The 18,038-nt window shown below is 32.6% G+C and overlaps 2 protein-coding genes, 1 long non-coding RNA gene and 1 other non-coding gene across 9 annotated transcripts in view; 1 reads left to right on the top strand and 3 right to left on the bottom strand.

Moving 5' to 3' along the window:
* Positions 1-18,038, top strand: part of LOC140437468 (uncharacterized) — a 389,771-nt gene that overhangs the window by 229,636 nt on the left and 142,097 nt on the right. For all 6 annotated transcript variants that reach the window (XR_011950379.1, XM_072527015.1, XM_072527014.1 and 3 more), the window contains 3 exons: positions 589-744; positions 10,214-10,510; positions 17,284-17,467. Coding sequence is in view for 5 of the 6 variants with exons in the window: in XM_072527015.1 (XP_072383116.1) it covers positions 589-744; positions 10,214-10,510; positions 17,284-17,467 (637 nt within the window). In the remaining variant the exon portion in view is untranslated. The remainder of the gene's footprint in view (positions 1-588; positions 745-10,213; positions 10,511-17,283; positions 17,468-18,038) is intronic.
* Positions 1-18,038, bottom strand: part of LOC140437472 (uncharacterized) — a 60,299-nt gene that overhangs the window by 9,263 nt on the left and 32,998 nt on the right. The gene's annotated exons all lie outside the window — the stretch shown is intronic.
* Positions 2,212-2,329, bottom strand: LOC140437956 (U4atac minor spliceosomal RNA). Its single transcript, XR_011950433.1, has one exon. It is a non-coding gene; the product is annotated as a U4atac minor spliceosomal RNA (small nuclear RNA).
* LOC140437914 (uncharacterized) lies at positions 3,945-9,701 on the bottom strand. Its single transcript, XM_072527703.1, has 2 exons — positions 9,674-9,701; positions 3,945-8,140 (listed from the first exon to the last, which is right to left on the bottom strand). Exon 2 carries the CDS (start codon positions 7,428-7,430, stop codon positions 3,945-3,947), a length of 3,486 nt encoding a protein of 1,161 aa, XP_072383804.1. The 5' UTR covers positions 7,431-8,140; positions 9,674-9,701.

Here is an 18,038-nt window from a genome sequence, read left to right as displayed (position 1 = left end):
GGACAGAAACCAAGGCCTGGTACAGGTGCTTATCTTTCCTATCGCTACCTACGCTTCAGAAACATGGACCATCAAAAAGTCCGACTGACAACTAATGTGGGTGTCTTTAAAATGTGGCTCTATCGTAGAATGATGCGCATACCCTGGACAGCACGAGTCATACACCACACAAAACTAGGCTTACCACAATTATCAACCAAAATATATTGAGGTATTTTGGACACACAACTAGACGAAGGGAACGTATGGAGGGATTGGTAGTTGAAGGAAAAGTAGATTGTAAAAGAATTCGAGGAAGATCGCCACTTTAAGTTCAAAGAAATATACCACAGCACGAAATACTATGAAAATACCATCCTGGAATACCACGAAAAAGATGGTCATAACACCCATGTGAAGTCGGAATAGCAAGACGTTATCCATGTAGTGAAGCATAATAAAAATTACTATAGTAATATATTCCAGCAATTCTTGAAATTACTAAAAACATTAATTTTATTATAAACAAAGTAGTTTTAGGTAATATTCTCTTAAATAATAATTTATATTAGTTTTCACTGTTAATATTTACCATCATATACATTTTAGATGGATATTGCAACGACCCTCCTCGAATACGGAGCCCAAGCTAACGCAGAAAGTAAAGCAGGCTTTACACCTCTTCATCTCAGTTCACAAGAGGGACATTCCGACATGTCGTCGTTACTGTTGGAACATCAAGCAGATGCGAACCATGCTGCCAAGGTAAGAGGCTATTAATAATAGTAAATTTGTAAATGAAGACATGAGTTGATGAACGTGCTATGACTACCCTTTGCAGAAACTGATTGATGCATATTTGAAACTATATTAACTAATACAACTAAATAAGCGAGAATTGCTAAACATCCCCTAAAATGTATATATAAGTAGTATGTCAGGTGTATATTACAAATTTACTAGTAGATAAAGCTGCTATATTCGGTTTTTGGACAGGACCTCTATCCACTAAAGATGCCAAGTTCGATATGAAAGTTTAGCTAGCGCCAAGTATTATTTTGAGGTTAGGTGTGCAATATTTTTATTTTCACAAAGTAATTTGAAAATAGTTTTTTATTAAAAAACACATATCATCAACAATAAAAGGAAACTAATTAATTTAAAGTATAGAAAAGGTATTAAAAATGTATTATAAACTCTTTATTAACTCCAAATGGTTTTGATTTTTGAAAGCTTTAATATTGAAGAAATTAATCGTCTCCGGCAAACTGACTGGTCTCGTAAAAAAAATTAAAACGAAATATTTTAAATATGGAGTTTTGTACAATCAAAACACAGTAACAATATAACAGTAAAATTTATTATTTAGATGGAGTTGAATGCAACAGAAAATAGACAAATTTTAAAACCTTGTCTTGTGGCTCTCTTGCCAGATAATCAAGACTATAATAAAAATTCGCAGACGATATGAAATTATATTGTAGATCACATTAAAAGAATCACATTATTTTAGAAATATAGAAAAACAATAAAAAATATAATAATTTTCCATTGTTCTCATTTGTTTAATTCGAATCGAAGTTTCCGAAGTATGTAGGTCAAAGTTACTTCACGACCATGACTTTGGTGAAGAAAATGCCCTTCAAGTGAAAATTTTTATATTTTTTATTAAATATTTTAACAAAATACAGAGCAAATCCAACAATAAAATGACATTCGTATCATCTTCTGCATTTTTGTGTTGTGTTTTTATTTAATAACAAAATATAAATAAATATACAATTATTGTAAAAACTGGTATCAATGTTTCCAATCTAGAAGCTAATAACCTGTTTATCAGCTGCCAATCAAACTAAAGTGTGTTAAAATTTTAGTGGCAAAAAGTGCTCTTCACAAAAAATTAAAAACTATTTTATTTGAAAACCTAAAAAAGTTACCTTTTATTTGATGAACCTAGCAAACTAAATTTACAAAAACTATCTAGTTTTGGGACAGAGTAGTTGTTAATATTGAAAAAATATTAAATATATTTTTGCATTTACTTAAAAAAACTGTATAAAAATTAAAAAACCATAAAATATGGTTGGTAACTAACATGGTCACATTTATTATATATATCACTTATTACTTAAAGCATTTATTTTATTTTTTCGTTCGTAGTTCGTATACTCATACTGTGCGACATTTGTTTCATAATTTCTTAATTATTTATTGACCCCATTAAGTAGGGGGCCTTCCAAAAATTGCACTCGCTAATTGTAAGCGGGTGCGGGTATATTTTACTTGGCTTCAGCAGAGTTGTCTCACTAGACGATCATGGACAGACTCAGCTCCCCAAGACAAGGATAAATTTCGAAGTACCTGTAACTGTTATCCATAATTTTGTAAAATCAATGTAGGAAGAATTTAAGTGGCGCCACCTATTGACCAAAAGCAAAATCATATTGCAGATTTCTTTATTAGTATTTGGTATAGAATTACAGGAATATTTTCGGTCTGAGATTAATAAAAAATGTTAATTTGGATTAAGCGACCAAAGATTAATTTCTTTAAAAGAAAAAAAAAAAAACAATTTAATAGATATTTTGACAAATTTTAAAATTTATCATTTACATGTCCTTATCTACCCACAAAATTTCGTAAATGTGCCTCAAAAGCTGTAGAATTACCAAAATTTTGAGAATTTTCTATATAAAAAACAAAACATGCTTCTAATACTTGGAAAACGTCATAATGTTCATTACTAATTTTGTAAAAAAATGTGAATATTAGAAGCTTTTAACTTTGGCAACAGTAATTTTTTTTATTAAATTTACTGTTTCATAAATATTAGTATAACATTTTTATTAAGCACCCGATAGTGTCGTTGTGTCTCCCTCTACCTGTGTGTGAAGGAAAAGATCAAGTTTCTTGAAACTTGGTTCATATGTTCTTGGTCTAAGGACGCACCTTATTTAACTTGGGTTCAATAGATTAAGAGTAACGAAAGTTACAGATAGTTTCCATTAGAGAGAAGTAGCCTTAAAATTTTGTATTGCTACGTTAAAAAACTTTACCCGTAATTGTTACCATAATCAAAACTCAACTCTAAGCTCAGGCTACTAAGAATTAAATTTGTTGAGAATCCTTAATCTCCAAGGGGAGTATTCTCTTAGGTAAATTGCTTCTTCCTTCAGAGTTTTAAAACGAATCCTCTAATCAATAAATACTCTATGGGCGCCAGATATTCATTTATCAGCCTGTGATTTCCTTTACGTATTTAAATAAGTACTCGACATTAAAACACATAAAAAAAGGAATATGTATGGTTCGTAGATCACCCTTGAATAAAATACATCCTGAGTTTCTAGGGTAAACTAAAAGTTATATGATAACAATACAATAACCTTAAAAAATCTAAACAGTTTATTCATAAAAATCTAATTTAATATTTTTAAAGATCCTGAAAAGAAAGTCAAATTCTGACATAAATTGTTTCAAACAATTTGGCTGAAAAATTAACAAAATCTTTTCAAATTTTTATTAAAATAACTACAAGCTTAATTCACTGTCGGATCCTTCGATATTACGTTGTGTAGGTTTATTAAATTAACATTCTACTTTCTTAAAAGATAACTCGTCTACTTTTGTTATTGTTAATTCTGACTTCAATATAGATGGACTGTAGTAATAAAAAACTGGTGATTGCACTATATTTGAGATTTTATTAACACTACTGAATGTACTCATAAACTAATATAATTAAAACGAAATATGTATGTCTTATTTTAATGTAACCAAAAATTGTAATGTTCTAAAAGTCCTCTGTCTTTTTTCTTGCGCATGCGGTTGTTTTCACACTTCTTTCAATGCGCCACTGCCGTCAGTGGAGTTCAGCCACACACAGGACCGGCTTAGTTTTTAAGTGAATAAATCACAATCTTAACATACTCCCCCCTTTTGAACAGCATGTTCAAAAATTCTTATCAAAACACATCGTCATTAGGAGAAGGGAGCGGACAAATTTTCGAAACGCCCCGTTTAAAAGTATTGTGCGAAGTTTTTATAGTCACTACCCGCACTACACCATCATCGCCTGGATGGACATCAACAATTCTTCCCAAAATCCATTTAATAGAAGGCAGGTTATCATGCTTTACGACGACCAGGTCACCAATATTGACATCCATTTTCCCAGTTTTCCATTTGTGTCGTTTCTGCAGTTCAGATAGATAAAAACAGGACCATCTTTTCCAAAAGCTTTGATTCATTTGCTGCAATAATTGAAATCTGGACAGCCGGTTAATTGTAATACTTTCATATAGTGGGTCAGGAGGTGATGTGAGAGCATGTCCAATCAATAGGTGAGAAGGGGTAATTGGGTTTAAATCATTGGGATCTGAGGACATAGGATATAAAGGTCTAGAGTTTAATGTTGCCTCAATTTGCGTTAATAGTGTTGAATACTCCTCAAATGTTAAAATAGATTCTCCTATTACTCTGTGGAGATGATGTTTAATGTTTTTGATATTTGACTCCCAAAGACCTCCAAAATGTGGAGTATTTGGTGGAATAAAATGCCACGAAATTTTTTGCTGTGAACAGATTGTAACAAACTCAGATTGAGAATTTTCTAAAAACTTATATAACTTTTGCAGCTCTTTATAAGCTCCAACAAAATTAGATCCATTATCGGAATATAAATGATTAGGAGTACCACGTCGAGCGGCAAACCTTCTAAATGTAGCAAGAAATGCTTCACTCGTTAACTCAGTGACCAGCTCAATGTGAACACCCTTAGTGGCAAAACATATAAATAAACAAATATATGCCTTATAAGTTTTATAAGGTCGGCCCTTTCTATCACGCAACAGTACTGGACCAGCGTAATCAATTCCAGTATTTGCAAAAGGTTTTGAAATTTGAACCCTATGTTTAGGGAGGTCAGCCATGATTGAGGCGGTTTGTCTAGGTTTATTTTTAAAACATTGTATGCAATTTCGTACCACCTTCTTGGCAAGACACATGCCAGCAGTCGCCCAGAACTTCTCACGTACTGAAAACAATAAAAGTTGTGGACCTGCATGTTGTAATCGTAAATGTTCGGCGTGAAATATTAATTTAGTGAATAAATGTTTACCATCTAGGAGATATGGATGCTTTTCATCAAATGACAAAGAGGAATTTTTAAGTCTACCCCCTACTCTCAGAAAACTGTTTGAATCTAAAAATGGACTTAGAGAAAGTAACCTATGTTTATGAGGCAAATTTTTTTGTTGACTAATAATAGAAATTTCATTTTTAAAACTTTCCTTTTGTGCTAATTTAGTTAAACATAACATACTGTTTTCCATCTCTAGAACGCTAAGAGGACCTTTTGTCCTTGTACGTTCCTTTAGGTTTGTAATGAAGCGTAAGCAATATGCAAAAACTCGTTTTAATCTATTAAGAGAGGAGAACCGTTGAAACAATAATAATTGTTCGGTAATAACAAGCGTGTGACAAATTTTACGGATTTCTGGAAGCTCCTTGTTATCTCCAGCTTGAAATAATCGTGGCCAGAATGGTTTTTCATATAAAAATGAGGGTCCATTCCACCATACCTTGCAATTGGATAGTTCATCTGGATACATGCCACGAGATGCTACATCAGCAGGATTTTCTTTAGTATTGACATAGCTCCAATTCGATATATTGCTCAGCGTTTGAATTTCTGAGACCCTATTGCTTACAAAAACTTGTAGTTTATTGGCCTCTGTATTCAACCACCACAATACTATCTGAGAATCGCACCAATAAAAAACATTGCATTGACATGTAAGTGCGTTTGACACTTGATTGACTAAGCGAGCTAGTGCTAAAGCACCACACAACTCTAATCTAGGAACCGTTAATACTTTTATAGGTGACACTCTGGTTTTGGAACATAGCAATCTGACATACACTGTTCCATTTTCATCAACCGTTCGAACATATAAAACTGCACTATAAGCATCTTTGCTAGCATCACTGAAGGCATGCAGCTCCATGTGAACTATTTTATCACACATAATATACCTGGGAATATTTATTTTATTAAGAACAGACAATTTTGATTTAAATGTTACCCATTTATTGAGCAGGTCTCGTGGTAGTTCATCATCCCAATCTAAATCAAGCAACCATAATTGTTGAATTAATATCTTAACTAGAATAATACATGGACTTATTAAACCTAAAGGGTCATATATCTTAGCAATATTACTAAGTAAACTTCTTTTAGTAATAGGTTGTTTATTACTGGATATTGAAACATTGTATGTTAAGACATCAGTATTACTAATCCATTGAATTCCTAAAGTTTTAAGCCTATCACTCTCTCCTAGTTCCAATATACTAAACTCATCAGATGTATCTTGTAAACCCTTTAAAATATCTTGGCTATTAGAAGCCCATTTTCTTAATTTAAATGAAGCTGATTTTAATATCATCGAAATTTGATTACAAATTTCTATTCCATGTTCTTCACTGGTGAAGCCAGTTATTAAATCATCTACATACATGTCACGGTCAATCAATTCACTAGCAATTGGGTAATCATGTTTATAGTCAGAAGCTAATTGTTTTATGCATTTTATGGCCAAATAGGGAGCACTAGTCGTACCATAAGTAACTGTTTGCAACTCAAATGGTGCGAGGTCCTCATTAGGATTTTGTCGCCAAAGAATGTTTTGTAAATATCTTTCTTCAGGGTGTATCAAAATTTGACGGTACATTTTTTCCACATCAGCAATTACAACAAACTTGTGCTGTCTAAACCTCAACATAATTTTAAATATATCATTCTGAATGGCTGGCCCAGTATATTGGATATCATTTAATGATATCCCAGAATCGGTTTTAGCCGAACCATCAAATACAATCCTAACGTCAGTAGTAAGACTGTCTTCACGGAAAACAGCAAAATGGGGTAAAAAACATCGAAATTGACTGGATTCCTTTTGTGTTAATTGCCTCATATGTTGCAAGTTTAAATACTCATCCATAAATTTAGAGTATTTGCTTTTTAAAACATCATTCTTTTCCAATTTTTTCTCTTGAAACAGCAGTCTTTTAACAGCTAAGTTTTTTGATTCCCCTAATTGAGTGGCTTCTAATTTTAGTGGAAAACGAACAATAAATTTTCCAGAAGGATCTCGAGAAACTGTTTTATTGAAATAGTCCTCACAAAACAAATCTTCCTGTGACATCTGTTTCTGTTCATGATGAATCTCCTCGACAAACCAGAACTTTTGAAGATCGTCATTTATTAAAAAATTGCAATTAACCTCTTTTTTCATAGGAATATTTATCGGACCTGATACTACATAGCCAAAGACAGTATTAACTAGATGAGGTAGATTTCGACCGAGGTTTATTCTTTCATTTAGTACAATCTCCCAAAACAAATCCGCTCCAATTAATAGATCAACATTTCTAGGACAATTAAACATAGGATTAGCAAGTGCAATGCCTTCAGGAATGTGCCAATTAGAAATATCGAAGTTACAAGATGGTAAATTACTTGAGATTCTTTCAACAATGATACAGTTTAGGACAGTTTGAAAGTTATGAATAGTAGATTTTATTAGTACCTCACATTTGTACCGTAAATTAGAATTAATACCAGCGATACCAGATACTGATACATCAATGCGATTGGTTTTCAAATTTAATTTTTTACACAAATTGTCAGATATAAATGAACACTGACTACCCACATCCAAGATGGCTTGGACTTTGTGAAATTTACCTGTCTTATCTTGAACATCAACAATTGCAGTAGGTAAAATAACATAATTGTCATTAAATACAGTATTACCACAAATAATGGATGACCCATTGAACTGATCACTTTGTTTAGATTCTGAGTTAACAAAATCCTCAGAATTGTTTTGATTATCAGCAGAATTGTTATTAAAGGAGTTAGATTTCTTATGATGTAATAATGAATTGTGCTTACCCTTACAAAACTTACAGTTTCCTTTCTGGCAGTGTGTATTAAAATGGCCATGACATAAACAATTAGTACACAGTTTCAATTGTTTTATTTTGTGCCATCTTTCAGCTACTGACAATTTTAAAAATTGGTCACAAGTATAAATAGAATGTTTTTGTTTGCAATAATTACATTTTAGTTCCCAAGTATTTTCTGAACTGCTAGCTAAAAATGAATGATGACGTGTTTTACTTTTATGACCACTTAGTCGCGTGTCTTTATTTTCTCTAGTGCTATTTGTTTCTATTGTTTCCAAAAAATCTGCTCTATTTTTCAAAAACTCAAAAAAACTAGCTAAACTCGGCAACATCTTATCTGTACGTGATTGCTCCCATTCCCGATTTGTATTTTTATCTAGCTTTAAAGAAATCATATGAACAATCACAGCATCACAATGCTCAGTAGGAAGTTGCAATGTTTTTAACGCTCTAATATGCTTGTTTACATAATCAATAAGCCCTCTTAACCCTACTGCTGATTCTTTGGGTAAGGACTCAATTTCAAATAAATGTTTTAAATGATTATTAACTAACAATCTTTTATTGTCAAATCGGTCACACAATAACTGCCAGGCATCCTGGTAATTATGTGCTGCAAATTCTAAACTTTGGATAATTTTCAAGGCTTCTTCACCTAAGCATGACCTTAAATAGTGATATTTTTGAATTTCTGAAAGCGTAAGGTTGTTATGAAAAAGTGCTTCAAATGTATCTTTGAATTCTAGCCATTTACTAAATTCACAATTAAAAGAAGGGCATTTAATGGGTGGTAATTTAATTGCATTTTCGTTAAAAGATTGACTATTATTATTTACTGACCCTAAGGTTTGGGGAATTGAATTACTTTCAATCTTTTTAACAACCTCTTGTGTCCTAGCTACACAATCTATTAGAGTGTTTAAAAATATGTCTGCCTCTTCACGTTGTGCCTCAAGTTCATCGTCTGGACAAATGTCCTCAATCACGGCTTGAATCTCTTCAAATTCCGTTTCTAATGATTCTACTTTACCTAATCTGATTTTTAATTCTATTATCTCTTTATTATCAAATTCTTGATTTGTTAGAAATCGATTATATAATGGTTCAAAATAGTTTTGAAATTTAGTTAGCTTATGTTTAATACCTCCACGCTTCCGTATCTTTGCATTTAAATTAGCGGCCATCCTGTATTCTTTTATGTAGAATAATTATTTAGTATATAATAGTAATAGATCCAACTTTATTAGAGCTCAATGAATAAATCGATAACTTTTATAATTATAACCAATATATTTATTACAGCAAATAAGAAGTAGCTGTTAATGTAATATTGAAATTGTAATTGTTTATAATCACTTTTTATTGTTGTTTTGCCTTAGGAATTTGAGATGACTATAATTGCGTTTAACTGTGTTTAATGGTTTAATTCTCGATATCATACATGAACATAATAGTGAGATACCCTTATAATAGCTATGTGTATTTAATATAGAAATATTAAACTCAAAGAATAATAAAAATGGAAATAAAACATACACATTTAAATGGAAAAAAACATTGAAAATAGCTTTACAAGTAGAATTGATATTATATTATATATTTGATTTTGTATTGATAATTGATATTGTATTATATGTATAGACAATTGTTAAATGACTGCAAATTGAAACAGCATTAACTCTACAACGACAGGAATTTAGGTAAAATGGATTTGACCTACTTGTATTACCGGCGCCATTCCATAAACCACGTGCAAAATCTCAAGCTGCAATCCAATTTTATCCGGCTCGAAGGACCAAATGTTAATTCTGACTTCAATATAGATGGACTGTAGTAATAAAAAACTGGTGATTGCACTATATTTGAGATTTTATTAACACTACTGAATGTACTCATAAACTAATATAATTAAAACGAAATATGTATGTCTTATTTTAATGTAACCAAAAATTGTAATGTTCTAAAAGTCCTCTGTCTTTTTTCTTGCGCATGCGGTTGTTTTCACACTTCTTTCAATGCGCCACTGCCGTCAGTGGAGTTCAGCCACACACAGGACCGGCTTAGTTTTTAAGTGAATAAATCACAATCTTAACAGTTATAATCCATGCTTTATTATTTGACAGAGGAATACATTTTGAAACTTACTTTAAGAGTAATGAATTAATTTTGTCTATTAGTTTATATAAGCTTCCTCTAATAATATAACTTTAATAGATTTTGGTCCACAAACTTTTTTTACTAATACCAATATTTTTTTTAGAATGGGCTCACACCTGTTCACTTATGTGCTCAAGAAGATCGGGTAGCTGTTGCTCAACTCTTGCTAAGAGCAGGCGCTCAAAAGGATGCACAAACCAAACAAGGATATACACCCCTCCATGTGGCTTGCCATCACGGTCACGTCAACATGGTTCGTCTTCTCATTGATCAAGGTGCAGACGTCAATCCTACCACGGTCGCAGGATACACTCCCCTTCATCAAGCTGCTCAGCAGGGTCATGTGCTGGTTATAACGTTGTTGTTGAAAAATAAAGCTGATCCTAACGCTCTTACAAACGTGAGTACATTAATTTAATCTGATTTCAATTTGTTGGTTGTGTAATAGTAAATGGAAGAGAGAATGAATTTTGGTACTGATATGATAATACAAAATTGTACTAAAGAAACTAATAACAATGAGTCACTGGAATTGATTCTAATAAAAATGGAATAGGACAGGAAAAGTGATAGAGTTTTATAAGTTTCTAAAATAGTTACACTTAAATTAAATCAATTCTCAATTCAAATTCTCTACACAGCACAAGCTAGGATTACCCAGTTTGTATTAGAAAACCATTGATAATAATTTATATTTCATTGGATCATAGTAGTACAAAACTTTAGTTCAAAATGAACTAGAAACCAACTACTTACTTTAGAATCGATAATTTCAGTGATACCATTGGTGTTTTTGGTGAAGCAGTGACTTCTTCTTCTTAAAGTGCCCTCTCCTCAATGGAGGTTGGCTACTACAATTTTAAAATCTTCTCTATCTTCAGCTGTTCTTATTAGCTGTTCAAAATTTAGCCCTGTCCATTGTCGGATGTTTCTGAGCCCCGATAGTCTTTTCCTTCCTAGGCCTCTCTTTCCCTCGATTTTTCCTTTCACTATAAGTTGAGCATATTGGAAGTTATTATTTCTCAGTATGTGGCCTAGGTATGATGTTTTTCTAACTTTTACTGTGTTAAAAAGTTCTCTTTCCTTGCCTATTCTATGCAGCACTTCTTCGTTTGAGGTATGCGATGTCCATGAAATTTTGAGCATTCTCCGGTAGATCCACATTTCAAAGGCCTCCAATTTATTTACGGTTGATGTTTTTAGGGTCCACGTTTCAACTGTAAATAGAAGAGTCGACCAGACGTAGAATTTTGATAAACGTAGTCGAATTTCGAGTTTTATTCGAGAATCACAAAGCAGTTTTTTTATTTTTTCGAAAGATTTTCTGGCCTGTTCTATTCTCGATCTTATTTCTAGATCAGGATTTAGGCTGCTATCGATCCAACATCCCAGGTACTTAAATCTATTGACCTCTTCTAAAATGTGCCCATTTATTGTGCAAGGTTGAGGTACGTTTTGGTTTTTTCGGATTGACATCACTTTGGTTTTTTTAATATTTATTTTCATACCAAATTGCTCACAGGTCGAGTTGGTCTTGTCGATGAGTCGTTGTAGACCTACGTCGGAATCCGCAATTAACACTGTATCATCGGCGTATCTGATACTGTTGATATTTACGCCATTCACCTTGACTCCATCCTTGGAATCCTCCAATGCTTCTTTAAATAGAAACTCGGAGTAAAGATTAAACAGCAGAGGCGACAGAACACATCCTTGTCTAACTCCCCTCCTAATTTCTACTTCTGCGGATGTGGAACCTTCGATCCTAACTCTGGCGTTTTGGTTTCAGTACAAGTTTTTTAAGAATTTGATGTCTTTTCCATCTAAACCGACTTCTTGCAAACGTTCTAATAGTAGGTCGTGTCTTACTCTATCAAATGCTTTTTCGAAGTCTATAAAGCATATAAATATATCTTTCTGTTGGTCACAGGGCTTCTCTCGTTCCCATGCCGGCTCTGAATCCAAACTGATCATCTCCGATGATTGTTTCGCACTTTCTATAGATACGATTATGTACGATTTTTAGTAGGACTTTTACTGCATGACACATAAGGCTTATCAGACGGAACTCATTGCAGTGTTGTGGGTTTGGCTTTTTTGGTAGTGGGATGAATATTGACTCCAGCCAATCTTGGGGTATTTTACCTGTATCATAAATGCGATTGAATAAAAGGACAAATATTTCGATATTTTCTTCGCTGATTAATTTTAACGTTTCTGGGTATATTCCGTCTGGACCTGGGCTTTTATTTGTTTTAAGATGATTAATTCATTTATGATTTCAGATTTCAGAATTGTTGGCCCTTCGTTGTTATTTTCCAATCTTGGTTCTTCTCGTATGTCGTGAAAAAGAATTTTAATATAGTTTTCCCATTCTTTCAGTTTGTCTTCCGTTGATTCTAGCAGTTTGTCATCCGTGTTCAGCATGGTGTGAAAAGTCGTTCTCTTGGTAGTCGATGTAAACTCTTTTACCTTTTTATGTAAATTAAAAAAATCGTGCCTTTGTTGTAGTTCTTCTATTTCCACGCATTTTGTTTCCAGCCATTTCTCTTTTGCTTCGGTTATTTTTTTTCGAATTATTCTATTTAGTCTTTTGTATTCTCCGTCCTTTTCATTTTTTCCTTTGAATTCTCTTCCTTTGTTCATTAATTGTAAAATCTCGTCTGTCATCCATTCCTGTTTGTTATTTCTAGGTGTTACTTTTAGATGTTTTTCCGATACATTGTTCATTTGTTCTTTAATAGTTTTCCACAGAACGTTTATGTCATCGTACTCGCTAATTCTATTGTGGTCGATATTTCCTAAATTTTTGTTTAATTCTTTATTTACTGTCTGATGTATGGTGTCGTTTTTCAATAATTGGATGTCTAATAGTTGGTGTTGAGGTTTTTGTTTCTTTATTAGTTTCCATCTTGTGCGAACTTTTGCAACAACAGGATTATGATCGGAATTGATGTCAGTTCCAGGATATGTTTTTGCATTGTGATATCTTTTGTTCACCAATATGTAATCTATTTGGTTACGGATTACTCTGTTTTCATTGTGTTGTGGTGAAGTCCAAGTGTACAATCTGCGAGGGTGTAATTTAAACCATGTATTTGTCGCTACCATGTTGTGTTGTTGGCAGAATTCTGTCATTCTCTCTCCCCTGTCGTTCCTTGCTCCAAGTCCGAAGTCTCCAATCAATCCAGAAACTTTTCCTCTACCTAACTTAGCATTAAAGTCACCTAAGATAAATGTTAGGTCTCGTTTTTTGGTCATCTTTATAAGTTTTTCTACGTCAGCATACCACGCTTCTAGCTCTTCTATGGGTTTATCGGCCGTAGGGGCATAAGTTTGAATGATGTTAATATTTACTGGCTTTCCGGATAGTTGAATAAGAAGACATCGGTCCGAAAATGGCACAAAGTTTGTGACGGCATTGTTATATTTGTCTTCTAAAATTACTCTAACCCCGTTACGATGAACCGGGTGACTATCTTAGATAATTTAAATTACTTCTAATACACCTTGGATCCAATCTTAAACCCAACAAAATTGTGAAATTTACAAGAATAAACAAAAAAAAATACTACAGAAGAAATATGGTAGTCGTTAAAATTAATGTAGAAGTTCACATAAATGTTTCATGTTTATTTGGCCAAAAAATTATAGATATAGATAATTATAGAAAATATTTTCAAGCTCTTTGATTAGACCTCCTATTTGTTAAAAATATAGACCTGTCTTAGGTCAATGTGAAACCATTAATGTCACATATTGTAAAGTTACCTATAAAATTATAACTGAATTTTGTCATTATGTCAACGTTTTTCAATCCTTCGGTTTTTGGACATTGTATCGGTTTGCTTTCTAAGAAAATAAAAACGTTTAATGCCCTGAATTATATCGGTTTTCTGTCTAAGAAAATAAAAACATTTAAATACCATTGTAAGGGGATAAATCCTTGCTTGAAAGCCTGTGGTAAATCTATAGGATTCTTTGAAAAAATATCAGAGAAATAGAAAACAATTTTTGGTGATAGAATGAATCTTGTAATATAAGTGCTTTTTTTGTAAAATTCAAGAAAGTAACATAAAAAAGTAATAAAAGTGTTTAATGGCACAACTAAATTCCACTTACTAATCTGGATAGTCTTTGCAAAAGCGAAAGTCGGACGTCGCTAATTGTAACGGCGCCGTCGTCGGGATAATTTTCGGTATTTAAAGTAGCTGCCCTGGTATAATCACGGGAAATCCAGGAATCGGTGATTCCCCGGCTCAATTCTTTATTCATCATTACACTACGAGTAGGAAAAGATTTGATGAATAACTATCAGGAAAGTTAGAAATTTTAGAAAAACGATCATGGATCGGAATTTCTGCCTCATATATCAACAGACGAAATAAGGAACGCACTGAAGAAAATCAGGTCGGTAACAGGTAGTTTTTAGGAAAAACTTTGACATCAATGACCACCCCGCTGTATACAAGGGATTACAGAAAAATTCATCGAATCCAACCGACCATTGGTTCTGACTTTCGTAGACTTTCGCAAAGCATTCGTTACGATAAAAATTAACAGCGTACTGCGAGCATTGGAGGAAAGTCCCATAGATTAGCTGTACTTCAACCTGATCGCGAATATGTACAATAATGCAACCATGACCGTAAGACTACACACAGTTTCAAAATGTATAAAAATCAAAAGAGCAATCAGATAAGGAGGCACTTTCAAACTCTTTACGAGAGTTCTGAAACAAGCTTTCGAAAAATTTTAGTGGGAAGCCAAAGGAATCAAATGTTCAAAAGAATACGAAACTTTCATTGAAATAACATTGGATTCATCATTGCAAAATAAATTTACATTAATGCCATTAACGGGATTGTAATGCAATATAAAAGATGAATATCCTCAATTGTCACAAAAGGCTTTTACCCTTAGTAACCACATATATGTGCGAAATTTGTAAACAAAAACTAAATACCGGAACAGACTATACAGACATACTGCCTAACCTGACATAAGAATTTAACTTTCATCAATTAAGCCTAATATTAAGTATATTTGTGATAATCTTAGACAAGGAAAGCGAGAGGACCGATAACGTTTATTTAATAAACCTTCGAAAAGTAAAGCCAGTTTCGATGTCGCCATGTTTTGTGACTGTACGTTGCCCATTACTACATCTCGCAGTATTACCAGGTCTACTAATTTTTCAGTAGATCTACTGATTTCTACTTAAATTTACTGATTTACTGAAAAACTATATCGATCTGCTAAAAAATGTGTAATGATAAAATCATGTTCAAAAAGTGATCATTATGTCAGTGTTCAATTATAAATTAAAAAACAAATCTATTTATTGATATATGTCCATTATTCTCAATCTACTGAAGAAATAAAATATGACCTGGAAACTTTTTTGGTGTCAGTTGGTGCCAATTTAGGCTTCAGTCAATTCCATAAGATTGCGCGTACTCCCTCTTTCCTTGTCTAAGGTGATAATAAACAACAATGTCACCCATCCCATTAAAATTAAAATTTATCTTTTTCTTCAGGTGCCATCTCCGCTACGGAGGTTGGCAATAATCATCATAGCTATTTTAATTTTTGAGGCAGCAGCTCTAAATAGTTGTTTTGAGCTGCATCCAAACCATTCTCTCAGGTTCTTAAACCATGAAATTCGTCTTCTTCCGATGCTTCTTCTGCCATCTATCTTTCCTTGCATTATGAGTCGCAAGATGCAATACTTCTCGCCCCGCATCACATATCCGAGATACTGTAGCTTTCTTTCTTTAATTGTTAGTTCAACTTCCTTCTCTTTACCTATTCTGCTCAGTACTTCATTGTTCGTAACTCTACCTATCTACCCAGGAAACCGTCATAATTCTTCTATAGGTCCACATTTCAAAGGCGTTAAGTCGTCTCATTGTGTCTAGATTTAACGTCCATGATTCCACTCCATAGTATAGTAATAGTACACTGTATACGTAACATTTATAAGTTAATGTAGATGGAAATTAGATTAGGTTGTTTTAAGAACGTTATGTGAATTTAGAATTACCTTTTGAACAAAATAAATATTTTTTTAAAAATAATGTCATTTTTATAGCATATAATACATTTACAGAATGTTACATTAAAAGCATACTATTGAAATAAACCAGGGGTTCCACAGTAAAAGTGACTACTAAAAAGGGTTCCACTTATCAAAAAGATTAAGAAACGCTGTGTTAGAATAACCATATTATTTTAACAACCAAATTAAACTTATATGCTGTGGACATATTGACAAATTATCACAAAAAATTATATATTTATATAATTAGAGTGACTATTTGGTTCAAATAAATTTTATTATAGACCATTCGCTCAGCTTGGGAATATTTTGACAGATTCATTGTCGGAAATATACAACACAAAAATTCCTACCTGTTAGTAGGAATAGCTCAAATAAACTTAAGTTGCAGACTTGTGTCATTGAAAAAAGAAGAATAATCATAAATAATGGTATATTCATTAATTTTCATTAAACTTTCCATTTGTATATATAAATCTATAAACGACTTTATAATTAACATTTAATTGATGCAGTTTTGTTTTGTGAATTAATGAACTGAAAGTGAATATTTGTTTGTTTAAATATTGTCTATAAGCATGTAAGCTTGGTTGTATTTTCCAGCCACTGACAGTCGGTCAAAATTTAACCCATGCAATTTATCAAAAAATAATTACTAAATTTAGTAGACTATTGGGACTGGGATCAGTAAACCGAGTATTATTATATAAGAAAAGAAAATGTTAAAAAACATAACCTCAAATAAGCAGTTTACAAGTTCTGACAGATTTGTAATACGAAGTGATACGAATAGTTTGTCAATACTTGTCACATACTCAGAAAGACGAACAGACACAACGTTTCTGATAATTGTTTTTGTAAATATATAGATTGTTTATTTGGCAAAGGCGGTTTTTGGTAGAATACTAGAATTTTAAAATAATTAAATTTAGCGGAGAAATTTGTTAAGTTTTTGGCATCATTTGGTACCATTAATTCTTGACGTTATAAAATTTATTACTTTCATCATGGTATGTTTTAATACAAGTATACATTATATCATTTATTATTTATATTTTCATAGTTAAGAAAGGATCAACAGTCAGTTACTTAACTCTAATTTTTGTTTTCAGAATGGCCAAACTGCTTTAGGCATAGCCAACAAACTCGGTTACATCAGCGTCGTCGAAGAACTAAAAGTGGTAACGGAAACCAACATTACGACCTCCACCACGATTAACATTGAAGAAAAATACAAAGTTGTGGCTCCAGAAGCTATGCAGGAGACTTTCATGTCGGATTCCGAGGATGAAGGAGGTTTGTATCCATTATTTTTACAAATATTTGTTTAGGGTACCGATAAATTTAAAATAAGTTCTAGATTGGTGTCAAAAGTCAAATAAATGTTAATATTAACGATTGTCGAGTATTATGGAAGTTGGTTTAAATATAAGATGACTTATTCATGGATACTGAATAAATTATGGGTTTCTGAAAATTCTGCTCTTAAAGTTGTGAGTGGTTTGTTATTTCTAGTTAGTGTTGCCAACAAGTTTTTCTTCTTTTTACAAGTTTGTACCTAAGGAGAGTAGCTGTCACAACACTTCAGAAAACAAAAATATATACTTATAGTTAAGCAACAGATAAAAATACTCATCTATAAAATTAAGAATATACAAAGAGGATCCATTGATAACAATTATATGCAGTGCAAAAGAATTATAGCAGAAACTTAAAGACACTATAGCAACAAGAAAAGACAGCATTAGGAAATTCATAGAATCACTTCTCTCTTGCAAGGGAAAGAGAACTTGTACATACCTTAAAACATGGTAAAGATCCCCAACTTAACATCAGTTACAGATACGAGACACTTGTCCTATCATTG

Source organism: Diabrotica undecimpunctata, chromosome 3, assembly GCF_040954645.1.
Source record: "Diabrotica undecimpunctata isolate CICGRU chromosome 3, icDiaUnde3, whole genome shotgun sequence".
Classification (NCBI taxonomy): Eukaryota; Metazoa; Arthropoda; class Insecta; order Coleoptera; family Chrysomelidae; genus Diabrotica; species Diabrotica undecimpunctata.
The sequence above is the reverse complement of the archived record's forward strand: the minus strand, read 5'-3'. Positions and strand labels throughout refer to the sequence as shown.

Coding starts and splice junctions, on each gene's coding strand:
- LOC140437914 (XM_072527703.1), bottom strand. CDS start 7,430: ATGTTTAATTGTCCTAGAAATGTTGATCTATTAATTGGAGCGGATTTG.